Below are 23,007 nucleotides of genomic sequence, written 5' to 3'. Positions count from 1 at the left end.
ACCATTTTCAACCCAAGTTGGTAACTGAGACTGATTGCTTTTTCCTAGTACATGAGCAAAACTGCTAATCACAAACTGGTACACCACAAACTGCAACAAACCGCATTTTCCTGGTTTGTGCCCTATCAATGAGGGAACATCAAATGAAACTAAAAGTCTTTACTCATTGCAGAAGATGGCAACAGAGGAAGACAGATAAATCTCCCTGAGGAGACAGTCCCAAAGATTTGGTTTCATGATTGAGAGGGCCCTATCCCAGGATGTCACCCACCTAATCTCAGAACGTAGGGGCTCCTGAAGCATGGACTGCAAAGATGACTGTAATGGTTGGGTGGGTTCATAAGGGAGGAGGCAGTCTTCGATATGTTGGTCTCAAACCATATAAGATTAACAACAGCACTTTGAATCATACCTGGGGGGAAATCAGACCCAGTATAAATGGGCCCAGATTGTAGTTATATGATCGCTGCGACCCACTTGGGTCAACATTCTGGCTGCACAACTTACATTTCTGAATAGATCTCAAGCACAGTCCCATGCAGATCACATTGCAGTATTCTAACCTAGCTGATGCAGGGCATGCATCACAGTGGTAAGATTTTTTTCTGTCCAGGAAAGCCCATAGTTTGCTAACCAGTTGAAGCTGGTAAAGGCACTCCTCAGCTGCCCATGCTTATCCAGTTGTAGCCTGGGTCCAAGAGCACCCTCAGATTTCAAGGGAAGTGCAATCCCATCTAGATCCAGTCAGTCAGAACTGTGCCTGATCCAAGGTCACCCAGCTGGCTGCATGTAGAGGAGTGGGTAATCAAACATACTTCTCCAGATTAGAATCTGTCACTCATAACCATTACACCACTACACCAAGATGACTGATACAACCCAAAATCCCATTTGCCTTTTTACCAAATGACTCTTGTTCAGTATATGGTCTGCTAAGACCCCTAGATCCTTTTCGCACATACTACTGCCAAGACAGGTCTCCCCCATCCTATAATGATGCATTTGATTTTTCCACCTAAATGTAGAACTTCACATTTATCATTATTGAAATTCATTTTAGCCCAGTTTTCTAGCATGCCAAGATCATCTTGTACCCTGATTCTGTCTTCTGCTGTGTTAGGTACCCCTACCCGGTTTAGTATCACCTGCAAAGTATCACCCCCTCTATTCCTTCATCAAAATAATTTATAAATATATTGAACAACACAGGACCCAAGACAGAGCCCTGAGACACCCCACTTGACACTCCTCTCCAAGAGGTTGATGAACCATTAACAAGCACCCTTTGGGTGCGATCTGTCAACCAGTTATCGATCCACCTAACAGTAATAGGATCCGTTTTGCCACATTTTGCCAATTTGTCAACAAGAATATCATGTGGAACCTTATCAAAAGCTTTACTGAAATCGAGATGTCCACAGCATTCCCCTGATTCAGCAAAGTAATAACTTTCTCAAAAAAGAGATAAGGTTAGTCTGACATGACTTGTTCCTGAGAAAGCCATGTGGACTTTTAGTAATCACAGCCATCTGCTCTGGTTGCTCAAGGACTGAGTTTTTGATGATTTGTTCTAAAATTCTGTCAGCCACAGATGTCAAGGTGACAGGTGGGTAGTTACCCAGGTTCTTCTTTTACCCCTTCTTGAAGATGGGGATAACATTTGCCAGCCTCCAGTCTTCTGGCACCTCATATTCTAGTATGTTTCAGTGCAGAAGGAGGAAACTGTCTGAGTCTGCTTTACTTTTCTTTAACTGCAAAGGCAATAGTGTAACATGAGGAAGATAACAGAATGCCTCCTCTACATAAAGCATGTATTAGTGATCAAAATGGGCCTTCAGTATTGCTGTATTGGACGTTTATAGCTGAATTGCTTTCATTCCGGTATGGATTATTAGGTAGGTTTTCCAGATGGTAGCTAAAAAGAGAAATATCAGTGCAACAGGCTTGTCAAACGGCAGCTTGTCATAGACTCTGCAGCTGTAGACTGTCACAGAAAGAACGGTCAGCAATTAGATACTCCCAGTGGTGGAAGAGAGAATCTTAAACATAGGACTCTGCTTCAGTTATTTCTCAATTTAGACCAGGGCCCACGCATAACTTGTCTGGACTCATTCAAACTTGTAACTTTTCCCACAATGCTTGCGCCCAGGAATGCACAGCAGCAGCTACTACTCTGGAGTACAGCTGCTGAGATTCCTCTCTGCAAAACGGCAAGTACAGCTTTGCCTGAATAGTGAGGTTAGCATTTTAGTAGTAGTTACCTTTAAACATATAGAACCTTTCAAGACTTGCTTTAGAATTTCCCAGATGCTCTGCAAAGGACTCAGCCCAAAGGCAATTATTGTGTTTTTAATGTGTGGCTAATTCTTTTTATGCTACTAACTACTTTTCCATATATGTCATCCTTTCCAAATAGTCATATGGTCCTATGGAATGCCTAAGATGCTCAGGCTTGCTGTGGGTGGATGAGAATTATAGCCTACCATTATTATAGAAATGACTAGCAAATAACACTGAGTAGAAGCAGTTTTTGTCTTCCACATCTCATTGCCTTCCACATCTCTTCTCGGTAGCATATATGTGTGTTTCTGCAATCTCACACAGCCCTGACCCTTTCATATGAAGAAAGGGATAGCAAAAGTAAACAGTGTCTTTGTATGACCCTCACACCCTAATGCACTCAGCCCGCTTGGGAATCTGTGTGAGGTTTGGAAAAATGATTCATAAGGATGCATTCCAAACAAATAAGTCTGTGAGTAGACAGCCTTTGCACAATATACCCTTCCAGTTCACCCCTCCTCCAAACACACACAATGAGTCACACTGTCAAAGCAGAAAATAACAGCACAGACTTCAAATATAACTAACAAATTACATAAATTCTTCTTATATAATGCCTGGATATTTATTGGTGTACAAACTGGTGTTCTTTTCCACATGGAATGAAAGAGCATTCTGACAATTAAGAGATTCCATGGCTCACTCTGAGATTCCATATGTTGACAATCTGCCATACTCATATACATTCCCAAAAGCCTGTGAAAGCAGAGCGAGGTGTACTGGCTTCCTCAAAGGCCAGTTAGCTGTACCATATGTACATAATAGAGCCTCTTGTGGCGCAGAGTGGTAAGGCAGCCGTCTGACAGCTTTGTCCATGAGGCTGGGAGTTCAATCCCAGCAGCCGGCTCAAGGTTGACTCAGCCTTCCATCCTTCCGAGGTCGGTAAAATGAGTACCCAGCTTGCTGGGGGGTAAACGGTAATGACTGGGGAAGGCACTGGCAAACCCCCCCGTATTGAGTCTGCCAAGAAAACACTAGAGGGCGTCACCCCAAGGGTCAGACATGACTCGGTGCTTGCACAGGGGATACCTTTACCTTTACCTTTATGTACATAATGTGTCACCTCTTTTCTTGGTCACATAAAATATTCTCTAAATGGACACAACAAAGGAGAACAGCTCCTTTGTGGAGATATATAAGGATAGAGAATAATTATGACTCTTGGCCACTGAGTTCTGAAACCTAAGTAGAGGGTAGCATTGAGAGTTAAAGAACAAGTAACATAGAATTTGGTGGTGGCAAAAGCCTCCTAGTTATTGAGAAGCACATGGAATCCAGTCTAACTTTCTGTATGTCTGTGCATTAATTAATGTGAAGGAGTATTTCTGCCAAGGATCCCTCTGGTTCTTGACTTTCCTAAGTAGCAATAAAGGCATTTCTTGTGGGGCTGGTGTCACCTCCTGAGCCATGGGCCAACAGTTTGAGCTACAGTTACACTGCAGGTTTGACATAGATACTGAGGGTGAGTCACGTAAGTGCCAAGACGGCCTCTGTGATGAGAAAAACAGACACTTATAGGTGACAAAAGAACAGTTAAAGCATTACCAATAGTTTCAGACCAATTTGTGGCTTGCTGTGGCCATCAACCCACTGGAAGACAAACATGCTTTAAAAAAAGATAAACAAGAAAACAACTAAGTGGGTTTGCAGAAATTATAGCAACAAATCTAGCCAGGAAAGACATGATCCCCCGCCCCCCCCCCAAAAAAACAACAACCATGGCACATCTACATCTTTGTTGGATGGATATAGTCCTTCTTGACCTGTAGCTGTTGAAATACTATCTTCCCTTGTTGTAATATATTGATTTCACCATCTAGTAAATGGAAAATGGAACATATGTGGTATCCAAAGTTCTAGTAATTAAGAAGGGTTGACCTTCCAAACAAGCTAACATCTACATTCATTATTTTAGATGTATGTCTTTGGTGAGCTTGCAGGTGAATGGAGATCATTGTCAGAGTCTCTTCTTTGGGTATACATAAAGTTGGTGCCTTTCTCTTGTTATTTTATACTGCTTTGTTAAGTCAGCCAGGCTGAAGAGTTGTGCCCCACATCAGCAACAAATCAAGGCTCCTTTTCTTTGGATTCTACAGTATTGGGTGTGTAGTGGGTTATATGGGTTGAGAATAACCCAGGGGTCAAATATAACCCAATGCATACATCGATTTCATTTGTGTGACCTCCCAATCTAGTCTGATGGCTGACATGGTTGCCAGAGCTGAGAGGTGTATTATACTTAATGGTTACAATGCTAGTTCTTTCAGAGTCTCAGATGTCAAGACAATAACTAGACATCCTTAACAATTCACTTTTTTAAATTAAGGAAGGCATCCAAACCCTGCCTGTCAAAAATCAAACGCTACAATCCCTACTGGACTCCCTGCCTAGACTAGGATGCCTCTTATCCTTTCTTCCTCCAAACCTCCTCTCATCAGTGTGTCCATTGATTGTTGACTGTTAAATGTCCCCAGGTTTTCCTCCTTCATTTCAGTCTTTTAAAATCCGATTGGTCCACATACAATAGGTAGAAAAGAGGGAAGAATCTTCTATCCATCACAAGTTGCAAACTTCCTTCTTCCCCTTCCGGAAAAAAAATGCTTTAAAGACGTAACAGAAGAAAATTATTTCACAGGGTATATTGAATTAGCAGACGACCATCACAGATAGAAAAAATTACACCGAAAGCCATACTGTTATTTCACCCATCCAATGAGATGATTGGGAATAGTGGGGCTGATGCTTTTCTGCTGAGGGATGCACCTCTAGGCTGGGAAATTCCTGGAGATTTGAGGGCAGGACCTGGGGAAGGTGGGGCTTAGGGATGGGACTGACCTCAGTGGGATATAATGCCACAGAATAACCCCACCAAAGGAGCCATTTTCTCCAAGGAAATTGATCTTTGTAGCCTACAGTTGTAATTCCGGCAGGTGGCAACCCTATTTTGCTCAAAATTGCCTTTCATAGAATCATAGAGTTGGAAGTGGCCCGTGCTCCCTTCCTCCCAGAACTCCATCAGTGTGCTCTGCTCCTGGACCTGTTTGCACTGTTAAGCATCATTTGCACTATTTACACTGTTACAATGATCAGTATTAGTATTAATGTTACGGTTATTTATGTTGTGGATTGTTTCAGGTATTGTTTATACATTTTATGTAAACTGCCCTGAGCCTTCAGGGAGGGCGGTATAGAAATACAATAAATAAATAGTCCAACCCCCCATACAATGCAGGATCTCACAACTCCCTTCCCACCCATAGTGACCCCAGCCTGGCCTGGAGGAAATTCACCTAATGTCTCACAGTTAGAGGTGGGCACAAACCTGGAAAATTGAAGTTTGTTGGATTTGTTGGTGGTCACAGGTTAGGGAGAAGTCATGAACCATAAGCCCCAAACCTGTATGAACCCTCCCCCCCAGTGTTCACAAACCTTTGGATTTGCTTGAGTTTGTTAACTGTTCAGCTGTTTCCTGGTGTCATCTTCACTGTGAAGCCCCTGACCCTATTGCCTCAACTGGTACCCACATATATGACCATGAGGATACACAAACCTGGAGGAGCCTGGATGAGGTATAGCTCCCAACACTCTCCCTGGGTCCTGGGTCAGGTGCTCTGACTTTCCACCTATCTAACACCTGCTGAGCACAATTATCTATGAGGACTAGACCCAGGATCCAGTGTGTGCAGTGACAGATACAGCACATCCAGTCCCCTCAAACAAACTTGTGGACCCACCTAGTCACCCCCCCCCACTCCACAGGTACACCCTTGAGATCCATCATGCGGAGGACACAGCAGCCCCCCTTTCCGCAGGAATCATCGTGATGAACTCTGGGGTGTGACTGGCAACGGGGTAGCTAAGCAAAGGCAGGGATGCCTGACCATGTCCAGGTGTTGAGGCATGGCTGGGTATGTTTTCAGCCTCTCCCTCCTGTGAGAGGGGGCAGCCACGGCTTAACCCTAACACCACCCCATCCGCTTCCACCACCCATCCATACAGCATCTCCAGACGTTTTATTCCCAGTAAGGCCCATTATGCACAGGGGGAATAGCGCACATTCGGGGTGGAATGGCAGCGACTAAAATCACTGATAACGCATGGTGCTGGCTGCAACTGGCCGCAGATTCAGTGCATGCCACCGAAAAAGCCGTGTTAGTGAAACGCGGAAGAAAGCGCAGCTTCCGGGTGACCGGGGCGCAACCAGAAGCAGCACCGGGGTTGCCGTGTGCATAATTGGTTACTCTGGGTTTTGCCGCCGTTGCGTCCCGTCCCGTGCATAAGTGGTTTGCTTCGCTTCTTCCCCCTCTGCGTTTTCCATGTGACCCGTAATCGCCATTCCGGCGGCCGTGCATAATGGGCCTAACAGAGGTCACATATGACTTGGTCTCTAAACCTCTCACCATTTTTGTTGCCCTCTACCAGCTACCGATATTCATCTGCAGAAGTTCCAGGTAGATATCATGGTGGACAGCTAATGATAAACCTACCTTCTATGAATTCATCCAATCTTGTTACCTAAACCAGAAGACCCCCCTTCAAGGATCGCTGCCTTGTTGTGGCAAGGGGGCTTGCGTAGTTCAGTGAAGCTATGAGCTATGCCGTGCAGGGCCACCCAAGACGGACAGGTCATAGCTGAGAGCTCTGACAAAAGGTGATCCACTGGAGAAGGCAATGGCAAACCACTCCAGTATCTTTGCCATGAAAACTCTATGGACAGTTCCAATAGGCATAACGATATGACGCTGGAAGATGAGCCCCTCAGGTCGGAAGGTGTCCAATATGCTACTGGGGATGAGCAGACGGCTAGTACGAGTAGCGCCAGAATGAATGAAGCGGCTGGGCCAAAGCCGAAAGGACGCTCAGTTGTGGAAGTAACTGGTGGCGAAAAGACAGTCCGATGCTGTAAAGATTTTTATTCCATAGGAACCTGGAACGTCAGATCCATGAATCAAGGCAAGCTGGACGTGGTTAAAGAAGAAATGAGAAGACTGAACATCGACATTTTAGGAATCAGTGAACTAAAATGGACAGGAATGGGTGAATTTAATTCAGATGACCATCAGGTATACTACTGTGGACAAGAATCTCGCAGAAGAAATGGAGTAGCATTCATAATCAATAAGAGAGTAGGAAAAGCAGTCTTGGGATACAATCTCCAAAATGACAGAATGATCTCAGTTCGAATCCAAGGCAAACCATTCAACATCACAGTGATCCAGGTCTACGCCCCAACCACTGCTGCTGAAGAGGATGAAGTTGATCAGTTCTATGAAGCCCTACAACACCTTCTAGAAGCAACGCCCAAAAATGATGTGCTTATCATCATGGGGGATTGGAATGCTAAAGTAGGAAGCCAAAAGATAACCGGGATAACAGGCAAGTTTGGCCTTGGAGTACAAAATGAAGCAGGGCACAGGCTGGTAGAATTTTGTCAAGAGAATACAATGGTCATAGCAAACACTCTTTTCCAGCAACCCAAGAGACGACTCTACACATGGACCTCACCAGACGGTCAACACAGAAATCAGATTGACTATGTGCTCTGCAGCCAAAGATGGAAAAGTTCTATCCAGTCAATAAAAACAAGACCAGGAGCTGATTGTGGTTCAGATCATGAGCTTCTTGTTGCAAAATTTAGGCTTAAATTGAAGAAAGTAGGGAAAAGCACTTGGCCACTCAGGTATGAACTAAATCATATCCCTGACGAATACACAGTGGAGGTGACAAATAGATTTAAGGAATTAGATCTGATAGACAGAGTGCCTGAAGAGCTATGGACGGAGGTTCGCAACATTGTACAAGAGGTAGCAACTAAAACCATCCCAAAGAAAAAGAAATGCAAGAAATCAAAATGGCTGTCTGAGGAAGCTTTACAAATAGCTAAGGAGAGAAGGGAAGTGAAAGGCAAGGGAGAAAGAGAAAGATACACCCAATTGAATGCAGAATTCCAGAGAAAAGCTAGAAGAGATAAGAATGCCTTCTTAAATGAACAGTGCAAACAAATAGAAGAAAACAATAGAATGGGGAGGACCAGAGATCTTTTCAAGAAAATTGGAGATATGAAGAGAACGTTTCATGCAAAGATGGGTATGATAAGGGACCAAAATGGTAGGGACCTCACAGAAGCAGAAGAGATCAAACAAAGGTGGCAAAATTATACAGAAGAACTATACAAGAGCGAGCTTAACATCCCTGATGACCACAATGGGGTAGTTACTGACCTGCAGCCAGACATCCTGGAATGTGAAGTCAAATGGGCCTTAGGAAGTCTGAGCAACAATAAAGCTAGTGGTAGTGACAGCATTCCAGTTGAACTATTCAAAATCTTAAAGGACGGTGCAGTAAAAGTGCTACACTCAATATGCCAGCAAATTTGGAAAACTCAACAATGGCCACAGGATTGGAAAAGGTCAGTTTACATTCCAATCCCAAAGAAGGGCAATGCCAAAGAATGTTCAAACTACCGCACCATCGCACTAATTTCTCATGCTAGCAAAGTTATGCTCAAAATCCTACAAGCTAGGCTCCAGCAATATGTGGACCGAGAACTTCCAGAAGTACAGGCAGGATTTCGAAGAGGCAGAGGAACTAGAGATCAAATTGCCAACATACGCTGGATCATGGAGAAAGCTAGGGAGTACCAGAAGAACGTCTACTTCTGCTTCATTGACTATGCTAAAGCCTTTGATTGTGTGGAGCACAACAAATTGTGGCAAGTTCTTAAAGAGATGGGAATACCAGAGCATCTTATTTGTCTCTTGAGAAATTTATATGCAGGTCAAGAAGCAACAGTGAGAACTGAACATGGAATCACTGACTGGTTCAAAATTGAGAAAGGAGTTCGGCAAGGCTGTATACTGTCGCCTTGCCTATTTAACTTGTATGCAGAGCACATCATGAGAAATGCGGGATTAGAGGAGTCACAAATTGGGATCAAGATTGCAGGGAGAAATATCAACAACCTCAGATATGCAGATGATACCACTCCAATGGCAGAAAGTGAAGAGGAACTAAAGAGCCTGTTGATGCGGGTGAAGGAGGAGAGTGCCAAAGTTGGCTTGAAACTCAACATCAAGAAAACAAAGATCATGGCATCCGGCCCTCTCAATTCCTGGCAAATAGAAGGGGAAGAAATGGAGATAGTGACAGATTTTATTTTCCTGGGCTCCAAGATCACTGCAGATGGGGACTGCAGCAAAGAAATTAAAAGACGCTTGCTCCTGGGGAGGAAAGCTATGGCAAATCTAGACAGCATCCTAAAAAGCAGAGACATCACCCTGCCAACAAAAGTGCATTTAGTCAAGGCTATGGTCTTCCCAGTTGCAATGTATGGCTGCGAAAGTTGGACCATAAGGAAGGCCGAGCGTCAAAGAATTGAGGCTTTTGAACTCTGGTGCTGGAGAAGACTCTTGCGAGTCCCTTGGACTGCAAGGCGAACAAACCAGTCAGTCCTAGAGGAGATCAGCCCTGACTGCTCTTTAGAAGGCCAGATCCTGAAGATGAAACTCAAATATTTTGGCCACCTCATGAGAAGGAAGGACTCCCTGGAGAAGAGCCTAATGCTGGGAGAGATCGAGGGCAAAAGAAGAAGGGGACGACAGAGAATGAGGTGGATGGATGGAGTCACTGAAGCAGTAGGTGCAAACTTAAATGGACTCCGGGGAATGGTAGAGGACAGGAAGGCCTGGAGGATCATTGTCCATGGGGTCGCGATGGGTCGGACACGACTTCACACATAACAACAACAACAAACCAGAAGACATCACCTTGCCTTGTTAGCTCCATGCAAATAACACATTGTGTGAAGTGCTTTCTTTTGTCTGTCCTGAATATCAATCTTCTTGGGTAAACTTGTGTTCTAACCTCTTAGCTGAGAAAGAAAAGAAGAAAAACTACCTCCTCTCATCGTACAGTTCAAAACTGAGTTTTAAAAACACACACATCTAATCAAACAAAACAAATATCTTATTTGAGGCTGATGCAAACTGGAGATGGAGGGAATAAAAGGATTCTGTGTTTTAGAATGTAGGAACCTGGCAGTGGGTGTCCTGCTTGCCACACTTGATGATGATGATGTTTCAGTTCAGTCATGTCCGTCCCTTGGAGATTCTATAGGAAAGTTTTTGCCATACGTTTCTGTCAATGACTGCTTCTTTTAGTTGGTTCATGGTCATCCCTGTATCGGCTTTGATCGTGTCGAACCATCAGATCCTTTGGTGACCACTTTTCCTTTTGCTGCTGACCATGCTGAGCATTAATGATTTTTCTAGAGAGTTTGATTGCATGATGTGTCCAAAGTAAGTGAACTTCAGCCGTAATATCTTGCCTTCTAATGACATAGTTGGTTTGCTTCTCTCTAAAACTGTCTTGCTGGTAACTTTGACTGTCTGTGGTATTCGCAGCATTCGTCTCCAACACCATAATTCAAAAGCATCTATTTCCCTCCTTTCTTCTTTCTTTAGGGTCCAGCTTTCACATCCATAGATTGTTATGGGGAAGACAATGGCATTAACTAGCCAGCGCTTTGTGTTAAGGCTGATATCTTTGCTTTTCCATATTCGGTTCATGCTTAACATTGCGTTCTTGCCCAGTGTTACTCACCGTTTGATTTCACGGCTGCATCCACCACACTTGAAGAACATGCCTATTTCCTGTCTCACTGAGTCTGCAAAATGTCCATGTCAGTACCTAACGGCATTTCTACCATTATTACAATTCAATGAATTTACCATTTGCTTCTGTCTTTAGTTGTAGGAAAAAGATGAATATTGAAGAGGTTGTATCTCTAGAGTGATTAAACCATGTAACAACCATGCAGCTCCCTACATGTATGGTTGCTTCCACATGTTTGACAGGAGTACCCCAGTTCTTGAATATATTAAATTCAACCAGTGACCACCTTCTGTGCTGTTCTCTGGAACACACATATTTGACAGTACAACACTGAAGTGTGAGAATGAGGATGAAACAATTTAAAATGGCTAACAGTAGGTCAATTGAACTGGCACATTTATGGTGCCCTGCAAGGCTTAGCACCATAGCTGGATCAGACCAGTGGTTCAACTAATCCAGCATCTTGTTTCATACAGTGGCCAAGCACTTACTCTGGAGGGCCCAACAAATTAGGCATAGAGGTGTGTTTCTGTAATTTCCTCAAGTGGACTTTATGACTTTGGGTTGACAAGGGTATTTCTCAATGCAACGATATAAGCAAGAACTCCAATCCATCCCTAGAAGCCTTTGTTCTTTTCCTTGCTACCGTATTTTGCCTTTTACAGAGTGGCCCTCTAGTGTTCATTCCAAATCCGAACAGTTTGCATCCAAACCAATTCTTGGTTGTAAAGGCTGTCTACCATTAGGGGACAATATAATCTTTTAAAATCTGACCACGGACTTTTAATTAACCCTACAGCAAGTTCTTAGAAGCCCGTTGAAACTGCTTTGCTTGTAAGCTACAGGATTAAAACAAAATGAAACAAGGAAATATGGTTTGGGAAAATTACAAAGATCAAGATGCACAAGGTACCTTCTTCTTTTTTTTTTTTACTGGAGTCCATAAGAGTAGTCCACAAGATTATTAAATTATGTACAGATTAATTTCACTTCCTTGGTGTATTCCCACTCATTTCAAGAGAGGCAGCTGTTCCTTTGCACTCTTTAGTGCTCGAATTTCCGTACTTTCCCTTGCGTGCGGGAATGCAACCCCTCAGTGTCTACACTGGTAGAACCTTCTGGATAGTGCATCTCATTACACCAATAAGCACATGTGGTGCATTGGTTATCGTGCTAGATCTGGATCCAGGATACCCAGATCTGAATCCTGACCTTGCCATAGAAGCTTTCCAGGTGGCCTTGGGTCAGTTGCTATTTCTCAGCCTAACCTGCCACACAGGGTATTTTGTGAGAGGATAAAGAAGAGGCAGGGAAAATGATGTTGTAAACCACTTTGTCTCCCCAATACAGAGAAATGTGAGATGGAAATAAGGTAAAAAAATAAGCATAAGGTACCTGAGGGACCACCTCTTTCTATATGCCCCCCAGATAGCATTGCGCTCTGCTAACACTGATTTGTTGGTAATCCCTGACCCTAAAGATGTTTGCCTGGTCTCCACATGGTGGAATGGGTTGCCAGTTGAGAGCTGGACCCTGATGGAGCTGTCAAAATTCTGCAGGGACTCCAAAATGGCACTCTTCCACCAGACTTGTGAATGAGACCGTGGCCGTCTGAAAACTGTACGGGCCTCCCTTATTCTCCTTGGCTCCCTCCTTATTTTAGACTGTCCCAGTCTGGTTAGTCCGATGGAGGGTATTGATGAGGATGGGGGAAGGGTTATTAGTTTTAACTGTTTTTATTATTGTAAGATTCACTGAGTCAGCTTGTGGGGAAGGATGGTATAGAAATAAAATGAATAAATAGGCATCGGCACTGGAAAATACACAGGTGTACAGACGTTGTACATGCCATACTTGTGAATAACGTCATGAACACCCACTACAGCTCCTCCCAACTTTAGCATTCACCAGCTGTTACTAGTGAGGCCTTATAAGTGTGACAGCAAGGGGGAAAACATTTGCTTTTAATAGTCACTGTCTTATTGAACTGTTAATGAAATACTTCCACATTCCTCCCTTTTTTTTCTTATTGAAAATGGTGGAGCTTTCTTCTATGTACAGACGTTTTTGAACCCATGGGAGTGCATACCAGGTGGAAGGTACAGAATTACATCTTGGAAGCAAAACACCCAATTATAGGTTCTTTTAAAACATGCGCTGCATGGCTTCCTTATTTGCTAGAGTTTGAATGACAGGTACCTTTCAAGGATGGAGAGAGAGGGAAAGATTTGAGGGTTGTTATTTTATTCTGGTTTAATTGGAAATGTTTTAAACTATTATTATAAGCCTTGAACCACAATGAAAGGTGGGATATACCGGTAGGGATGTCAGCCTCCCAGAAGTACCCAGGGTTCCCCCGGGATTACAGCTCATCTGCAGCCTACGGAGATCAGTTCCCCTGGAGCAAAAGGAAATTTTGGCATTGTAACCCATTCCCTGTGCCTTTCAGGCCATACCTCAAATCTCCAGGAATTTCTCAACCTAGATCTGGCATACTTCCCCTCCCATACCCCACTAGTGGGCAGAGGGACCTGGCAAGCCTATAGGCATGTTTTAATAATTAAGCAAATAAATAAATAAATAAAATGCAATGATAAGAACACAAATCTCACTACTTTCAGTTTGGTTTCAACTTGCATTATTTTTTGATAATAAGTAGTAGAGAGCCAGAAACACAGCAGAAACGTGCAAGTTAAGAGGGCTTTGTTTGAGAGAACACACAACAGGAGCTTCTGTAATTGCTAGAAATAAAGCACAACCTCTTTCTTATGTCATCTATGCAACCTCTTCTTTGGTTTCTTGTCTTCAGGCTCCATAGAAATGGGTCTCGGGTTTGTCTGTTGATTGACAGTGCTGCCAGCCCATTACATTTCAATTTGCTCAATACAGACAGCATGCTGAAGAAAGATGGAATCTGCAGAATAACTCTCTTAGCTGACAGTCACAGTTCTGGCTGTTTCAGACTGGGATTTCTTAAAAAGAAATTGGCAGGCTTTGCTAGATTGAATAGGTTTTCAAATAAGAACAGGGCAGATATTTTATAATGAAAAGTGGACTAATAATATCCAGACTAGCATTTTTGTAGGAATGGCAGAGAGAACAATTTCCACATCTCCCTTCCTACAGGACCCCGAAATGCACCAGCAATAGGAAAGGGGGGCATTTGGGGCTCCCACAAGAGGCAAAAATTAGGAAAATGACATTCCACAAGTGAAAGTACTGTTTCCTAAAGAAATACTACTCAGGATCACCCATTAATTGTTTCATCAAATACTGCAATTTTGTCTCAGCTATAATATTAAATGAATAAAATATTTTACAAAGAAGTGCAAAGGTTGTAACAATAATTCATTGTTCTTATAATTGTGAATGTCATCTGGTAGCAATAATGTGTATTATGTATAACAAATGCATAATAGCAGCTCAATTATATAAAGTGCAAAGCACTGTAGGCTAGGAACTGAAGGCAAAGTAAGACTCCAACTTCTTTTGGTGGAACAAACAAAGCACAGTTCTAATTTTGCATTATGCATTTCATTGTAAACTGCATCAAGAACTTGGATTGTGAGCTAGTCTCTGCATAGTTTAAAGACACAACTTGAGCCTATGCTTTTAAAATTCTTTCTGGCTAAGTCTGGCCACTTGGAAGGTAGATATGGTATCCAGTCCAGTAAGATGCTCATCCTTCTTAGGGACTGGAATACATTTGCATAGAAATCTGTCTTGCTTTCATAATTAGATGGTACAATCATATAGAAAATATGTTGTAAAATGGCTCCCCAAAGTAGGAAGTGGGTGGTATAAGAATTCGTCAATAACCTACTTTGTGCTTAGGCAAGGCAGGCTGGGGTAGATACATCTTCTCCTGTAAGGCACTAATAAGGACTTAAGTCACAGCACATGTGTCCCCCTTCCCAAACTATGTGCAAAAAGATATGCTTCTAAGTTTAAAAGTTAGTAGGTTTTAGTGAAAGAATGAATTACTTTATTGGGACATTGACCATGAATTTTTGAAACATCTAAGTATATTGGAATATTGTGTATTCTAGTAGGTTAACTGTTAACACATCTATCCCTTTTCTCAAGAAGTTATGCACCTGAGTGAAGAAATAGCAGGGAAAAGGCTACTTATTTGAAAAGTGCAGGGGGTGGAAAACATATAAAATGGCCTTATGTTTGTTATGACATGTGCAAATACAGTTTAGAATACAGATACAGTTTAGAATATTTTAAAAGAAAAAATGAAAGTCATATTCCCTGGAAGAAATCTGATAACAGCTAAATGTGCTGCAAATAAATACAGAACATTCACTTGCTGCTGCCCCATTCTCACATTAGACTTAAATTCTAAATTTGCTCCAACTTGGCCTGTTTTAACTTTCCTGCCACTCCATTGAGGAAAGTTTGAATTCTTCCTCCATCTTTAGAAGCCTTTTTTTTTTTTTAATCAGGGAAGAACCTCTTAAAGGTGTGGGGCAGGGACAACTATAGGTTGGAAGGTTGAATCCGTATTCATGAACCTATTTGTATAGTGCCAATAGCCCTAACCACCATGTTGTTTATGAGATCTTGGCCAATATCCAATTCAAACGAATTTTATTTATTCAAATTTTTTTTTTAAATATTTATTCATATTCATAGTGTCTGGGGCTATTAAGAAATCATTGTTGTCTTTTAGTGTGCGTGGGTCCCTTGTGAATGTGTATTTGTTTACAACAAGCCTTATCTTTTAACAAATCCGGTTTGTTCCCCCCCCCAGGTCTATGGGATCCTATATCCTAGTTCTGTTGACTGACTTTGTTGGGTGGGGTTTGATCCGTACCAGAATCAGGAAACCTTGTATATCACTCCACTCCCATCCAATTGACTGGGGCCCGAAGCTGCATTGAATTAAAAAATAAAAGTCAAAAGATCTAACCATGGTATCCCATATAATGTGTCCAAGAATCAGTTTTTAAATCTGCACATTTTTACATTTTGTTCAGGTCCTATTGTTTTAATTTTGTCAACTGTTTATGCCTTAGGCTTAGGGGGTTTGTCTCTGTACTTTTCATGGTGTCTAGTTTTCTTCTGCTGGATCACTTGCACTGACTGTTGGCTAAAAGTGACTGAGTGTTCTTGGCTTCTGATGTACTTAGGCCAAGAACAGAATAAATGAAATTAATGATTTCCTCTTCCTCAAAACCATTGTCTTGCTTTCCTGCAGAATATACAGTGATCAATGAAAACTGTCCAGGAGCGGAATGGAATATCATGTGTCGGGAATGCTGCGAGTATGATCAGATCAAGTGCGTCTGTCCTGGGCGGAAAGAAGTGGTGGGTTATACCATTCCCTGCTGCAGGAATGAGGACAACGAGTGCGACTCCTGCCTCATCCACCCAGGTGTGTTGCTGTATTGGCCTCTCCCATCCCAAGTAATGCCAGACATGAAGTGTTGTGCATGCCTGTGACAGCTTCTCCTGTAGCTAGTTTACTGGAGCATGCGGCCTGTTTTGCCTGCCAAGACTTTGATGATGAATAGCCTTTTCTCTCCTTGGAGAGGGATGAATGCCAATGCAAACGGTTCATTGTACTGATGAGAGTTAATGCATTTAGCATATTGCCTTCAGTGTGTTCCTCTTTATAGAAATATAACCTCACACCAGGAGCTGAATGTTTCCAGGATTTCACCATGCATGGCTGGAAGCTCTCCAGAGGGTAAAGTCATTCTTGGTTTCAGTGCTGGATGGAGATTTTAATTCCTTGGTCTCCAAGGGCTGGTTTGTGCACTGCTTTATTAAACAAAATTGGAAAGGAACTGCTGAGTTCACTCTCGGGAAAAGGATATGAAAAGTGACAACATGGGAATAAGAAAGGATAAACCAACTGGAAGAATATCAATGCACTCCCAAGCAGAGTTACACCTTTCTAAGTCCCTTGAAGTCAATGGATTTAGAAAGGTGTAACTCTGTTTAGGATTGACCAGTGGATTTAGCAAGGTAAATCCCTACTTAGGATCACACAGTAAATTTCTATTGGAGATGTGTTCCAACTGTTCATCTTGTCTCAAGTCCAGTAGCAATACAGAGAGCCTCGTAACGTTAAACAACTTCTCACCCACAACAATACCCCTCTTAGCACAGCGTGGTGTAGTGGTTAGGAGTGCTGACTTCTAACTGATGAGCCAAGTTTGATTCTGCACTCCCCCACATGCAGCCAGCTTGGTGACCTGGGCCTCGCCACAGCACTGATAAAGCTGTTCTGACCGAGCAGTGATATCAGGGCTCTCTCAGCCTCACCCACCTCACAGGGTGTCTGTTGTGGGGAGAGGAAAGGGAAGGTGACTGTAACCAACTTTGAGACTCCTTCAGGTAGAGAGAAGCAGCATATAAGAAACAACTCTTCTTGCATTATCTCTCCACAACAGACACCCTGTAAGGGAGATGGGGTTCTGATATTATTGCTCTGTGAGAACAACACTATCAGGGCTGTGATGAGCCCAAGGTCACCCTTGCATGTGGATGAACGGGGAATCAAACCTGACTCACTGGATTAGAAGCTGCCACTCTTAACCACTAGACCAGGGGTAGTCAAACTGCATTTGCTGGCAGGGGCTCGTGGGAATTGTAGTTAATGGACATCTGGAGGGCCGCAATTTGACTACCCCTGCACTAGACCATGCTAGAATTGGCCTTTAAAGTCCTGTACAACCCTGGACCAACATACCTTAAGGGTTGCCTCCTTCCATATAACCACACCCATACACTTCGTTCACTGTTGAATGCTCCATTTCAATTACTCCCACCATCTAAAACTAGGCAGATGGCAACTGGAGAAAGGACCTTTCTGGTCGTGGCAGCAAAACACTGGAAAACCCACACAGGGATATTAATTTGCCTCCCTTTATTTAGGTTTTTGATCAGTAAGTGAAAACCTTTTTTCCTTCATCTGGCATACCTCCGTCTAGTGTTGTTGATGTGTTTAATTTAATTATGTTGTAATTTTAAGTGTACTTTAATTGCTTAAATCTTTTAATGGTTTTTAAGTACACTGCCTTGTGGACCTTGATGTGGTGAAAAAACAACATATGCATGTTTAAATTAAATGGGTGGGTCGCTGGCAGCCCTAGGGTTGATGACTTAAATGCTAATACAACAACCAGTCTGCTATTGATGGGCCATAACTAAATGGTAGAAAAGGTACTCTGGCTGCAATGTCCTAGGTTCAGTCTACAGAATTTCTAGTGACAATGGATCTCATGTCTCACGAGAACCTATTCTGAGAATCTGGAGATCCACCACCAGTCAGAGCATCTAGAGAGGCCTATTATCTGATATGCAAATAATGTAGTTTTATATATGCAGAAATTAGAATGCAACTCTAGGAGTTGAGATGAGATACAGCAGTTTCCTCAGGCACCTCCACCACCATGCCCTTGCCTCCTCCTCTAGTGCACCCATACTAGACCAGATAATTCTCCTTCCCTCCTTGTCTTTAAACACAGTGCAGCAAGCAGGGCATGTCCACTGAGGGTTCCCACATTCTCATAATACTATTTAATGATGCCTGGAGAACAAAGAGAAAGGAGGAACAGGGACTTCTCTGACGCTAAAAGATTGGTGGAGTGCTGGTGCTGAAGGACAGTTTCACAAATGTTTGTTTGAGAAAATCGTTGATAATGAGCACCATTTCCCACCCAAAAATAAATGGGAGTCTTGAGGCATCCTAATGTTTATCAAGTTTTTATTCTGGTATACATGTTTATGGATTGCAGTGTGCTTTATCGGATTCATTCCCCACCCTGTAAAACTTAAGAATTGGGCTTCCTTTAACCAAATGGGTTTTCTTCTTTCAGGCTGCATGATTTTTGAAAACTGCAAGTCTTGCCGCAATGGCTCCTGGGGGGGAACACTAGACAACTTTTACATCAAGGGTGCCTACTGTGCAGAATGCAGGGCCGGCTGGTATGGCGGGGACTGCATGAGTGAGTATCGCCAGTGGCCACTTTGCTGTTGAGGGAGGAGGGAAAAGTGCATGAAAGGGGGCAGAGGGGAAAAAATCAGCGAGTTCCAAAGAGCTGCAGGACCCAGACTCTGGACAATGGGCAGCAAACATTAATTAGAATAACTGGGTGAGGTGGAGAGCTCTTAATATACATGTTTTATTTACGTTTGCATTTTAATGTTTTGTGAATTGCTGTGCAAGCCTGCTCTTGGTTGAGAGGGATACATATGCAACAAATAGCTTGTTCCTGTTGCATGGTATTTCATATATAAAACATGATGACAAAACGCTTTTCTAAATTCTTCACAATGGTGAAAGCAGGACAGGTATTTATAGGCTTGGAATGCACACATGCGTAAATGAGCAGGGTTACATTTAGAATTTTGAATTCTTGAGCGTTGGAAGAGTGTGTTTCTCATCCAGTGTCTCCTTGAACATATTCTATTGAGATTAATTTCTTAAGGAAATGGGATCACCATCTTAGAAAAACCAGTGCACTGTAGTGGTTCAGAGCATAGGACTAGTATCTGGCAGACTCGGGTTCAAATCCTCACTCATGTCATGGGCCAGTCACACATTCTCAGCCTAACCCACCTCACATAGCTGTTGTGAGGCTAAAATGCAGAAGAGGAGAATAAGGTAATCTGCTTGGGCCCCCATAGGGGAAGAAAGGTGGAGCATAAATGAGCAAAATAAAACAATATAGACATGTAACTGGTCTCTAAGTTAGAATATTAGACCCCTGGTGTAAATGGCAACTTTAGATTGTAGACTAAATGACTTCACATGCAGAACAAGGATTTTTGGGACCTTGGCTGATTGACTTTGCTGCTCACTCCATCTAGGGAGGAAGGCCTTAAAGTGGTTGCACTGCTATTTTACAGTTAGTTTAAGCACTTGACAAATTATGGCAGCATCTAATATTGGCTATTGCTGTCCTCTAATTATCCTTAGGCTTTCTTTTTTCACTCCCTTAATTTCTTATACAAAGTTTTGCATCTCATAATGTCTTTGTGTCCCTTGTGAGCAGACAGCAGAGTCCAATTTTGAACAGATGTGAGCCAGTTGAATAACTAAGGTAGCAAACACCAAGGAGTTACAGAGCACAAAAAAGAAGCTGCATTCCTCAAAACTTGTGATTTAGAATTTATTGATTGCAGTACTCAATTCTCTCCAGCAGGTGGTGCTCAGAAGCACTTCCCAGTGAAGATGGGAACCATTCAACCCAATTTAAAAAAAAAGTTTAATGGCTAACACTGTTTTGTTTAAAAGGAAATCACAGCACTCAAACTAAGTGTACAATGCAACCAAGCACAAAATGTGCACAAAAAAAGCACCATACCTTCATTTTGGGACTTTCATGAAGAATGCCACGACCATAGAACAGTTGATGTGTTGTCCAAGGTAACACCATTGTCCGCACTGCAGGTTGTAAAGAAGGGAGAAAGGAGTGCTTGGCACAGAGCATTTATTTTGAACCTATTTTGAATATGAAGCACCATAATGTTTTGATTTCTATGTGTATTAGATTGTATTCAAACCAAGTTAAAGCGCAAGGACAGGCAACGTCTAAATGTTTAAGTATCTTTAGGAAAGCAAGCTGATCTGTAATTGTGATTTATTTTCAAGATGTGTGTATGTGTGGCGGGGGAAAGTCTGCTTATTAAGTGGCATAAAAATGGAACTTCTAGTGATAAGAATGGGCACCAGGAGAAAATCAGTTTATTCCTCATTCCAGCTAAGCCAAATGATTTGGTCAGAAGCCAGTTTTGTCCCATTGACTTCAATGGAAATAGATTAGCTAAAATCCTAGCCTTTTATCTCAATCTGGCTGGAAACCAATCTGTATATCACTCTCTTTTTGATCTGCTTTTGCTCACCATATTTTGAACCTTATGGTTATAGGTGCTGGGACAGAGTGTGAAGAAATATACACTTAGTCTTTCGTTTTGTTTACTTATATAGCTTGTTTGTTTGCTTATATCACACTTACCTGTCCTGCTAATGGCATACAAGGTGAATCACAATATAAAAGAAATTAAGCCCTTTTACAGTTAGAACATTTGTTTTTCCCTCTGGCCATTAGAGTTATCCAGCTTATTTTCCTCTTTTGGCATGACTTGAGTTTCCAGGATTTAACAACCTCTATGAGTAAGACAGAGTTGCTAAAGTGGCTAACAAAAAGATCTAATGTGTCCTGCTTAGCTACCATCTAGCCTGTGGGACCCTTGACATTTTTTAATAGCAGCCAGACACAAAAATTAAATCAGTGGAACTTTTCCTGAAAAGTAATGGAAAAATTTTTTTGTTTGGGGTGTTAGTGAAATGAAAAATGGGTCAGTACAGCGGGTCTTTAATAGGAAGACCTTAGCCAGCTGGTCCAACAATTGTCTGAAATGAAATCTGAACAGCGACTGTTATCAGATAAATAATACCTGGGCCTACAACAATTAGAAGATTCACAAAGCCTCCGAGGAGAAGAAAATATTGTTACTTGCCCATTTGAAATATGTTTATAAAGAGTGTTTAGGCTGCCTACTCTGAGTTGGGAAATACCTGGAGCTTTGAGGGGTAGAGCCTGATGAGGTTAGGGTTTGGGGAGGGGAGGGGCTTTAGTGGCTTATAGTGCCCTGGAGTCCACCTTTCAAAGTGGCCATTTTCTCCAGGTGAACTGATCAATGTCACCTGGGGGTCAGTTGTAATCTCAGGAGCTCTCTAGCTACCTCCTGCTACTTCTAGCAACTCTCTCTAGAGAAAAAAAGCCCTATCCTTTTAAGAGAGGCTCAGTGAGATGCTATTTAGTTCCATGCTTGGATGCTCTTATCTGCTGGATTGCTGTTCTCTTTATGTTCCACTACAACAGCTTTGCTCTCCTGAGCAGGGCCTTCTGCAGATGCCACCCTGGGCAAATGGGCAAGCTCAACAACTGCCAGTATACGTGAATTCTCCTCAGAGGTCTCCACCGTGTGGAGTGGCTGGCCTGATGAGGTCAGGAAGGTTCCAGTTTTCCTGGAATTTTGCATATGATGCAAAGCTAATTATTCACAAGGCCATTTTTACAAATGCTACATAATAACATAGTAATGTTTTAAGGAGACTCTGTGGGCTACACTATTGTGTTTAGCACACACTATCTGTTGCTTATGAATTATTCTGTTATGTAGTTTCTTCATCATTTAATATGGCATATTAATGTTTATGCTTTGTTTTAGTTTTGTTCCAGTTTTTTACTTGGTTTTAATTTCTGCAATCTCAACCCTATTACTTTACATACTGGATGTCCCATTGACTGCTTTGATTTATTCTGCACAATCCACCTTGAAACTCCCCAAGAAAGATGGACTATAAATAACGCAAACCATTTGAATAAATACATGATATGTGGGTGAGGGGAGAAATTTGATGGTGCACACGTTTAACATTAACCTGCAAGTGTTTCTTTTCCCCCATCCCCCATTAGAAGAAGTTAACCTGTAGTGAGTCTTGAGGCCTCTATCTAGCCCTCGCTTTATTTCCAAGCGCCTGGTGGCATTGCTTGCTTGTCCTTGCTTTCTGTTCTGTTGAATTGCCAGAGGAACTCCACACAGAGATATGTGGAACTGTGTTTAGAGGACATTGCAGGACTTGAAGTAATTCTAACAAAAAAGGTGGCACCAGTGTAAATACTCAGTGTGGATTACAGCCGTTGAAAAGATCCGGTTACTGTTCTTTCTCTAAATTTTTGGCCTCAGATAGGAATTTTTATGTATCCCAGAAAAGTTTTGCCTCCTTTTCATACACAAAAGGAACAGTGATGCCGACAATCTTCCAAATAGATTCTTTTCTTTTTCTCCCCCCCCCCATGCAAGATTGGCCAGGGTTAGTGTTTGGAGGGTAAATTATTCTTGAGAACATTCCAGTTTTCTCTCTTTGTGTAAAAGATAAAAGATCCTTTTAATTGGAAGATGGCAGGGCTGGTTATCTGATAACTTCCTTAGACGAGTGTCAGAGCATTATATAAACCTCTCATGTCTGAACTAAAGATAGAAGAAATGAAGATCACATCTGACCATCAACATGCTCCATACAAA

General features: G+C 42.3%; 1 protein-coding gene across 3 annotated transcripts in view; it reads left to right on the top strand.

The window, feature by feature from the left end:
- PAMR1 (peptidase domain containing associated with muscle regeneration 1) overlaps positions 1-23,007 on the top strand; it is a 96,848-nt gene that overhangs the window by 4,644 nt on the left and 69,197 nt on the right. For 2 of the 3 annotated variants that reach the window (XM_077322172.1, XM_077322171.1), the window contains exons 2-3: positions 16,160-16,336; positions 18,789-18,917. In XM_077322172.1, the coding sequence (XP_077178287.1) occupies positions 16,207-16,336; positions 18,789-18,917 (259 nt within the window). In that variant the 5' untranslated portion in view covers positions 16,160-16,206. The remainder of the gene's footprint in view (positions 1-16,159; positions 16,337-18,788; positions 18,918-23,007) is intronic. The other variant, XM_077322173.1, reaches the window with a different exon arrangement.

The sequence above is a fragment of the Paroedura picta genome, chromosome 2 (genome assembly GCF_049243985.1).
Source record: "Paroedura picta isolate Pp20150507F chromosome 2, Ppicta_v3.0, whole genome shotgun sequence".
In the NCBI taxonomy this organism is placed as follows: Eukaryota; Metazoa; Chordata; class Lepidosauria; order Squamata; family Gekkonidae; genus Paroedura; species Paroedura picta.
The sequence above is the reverse complement of the archived record's forward strand: the minus strand, read 5'-3'. Positions and strand labels throughout refer to the sequence as shown.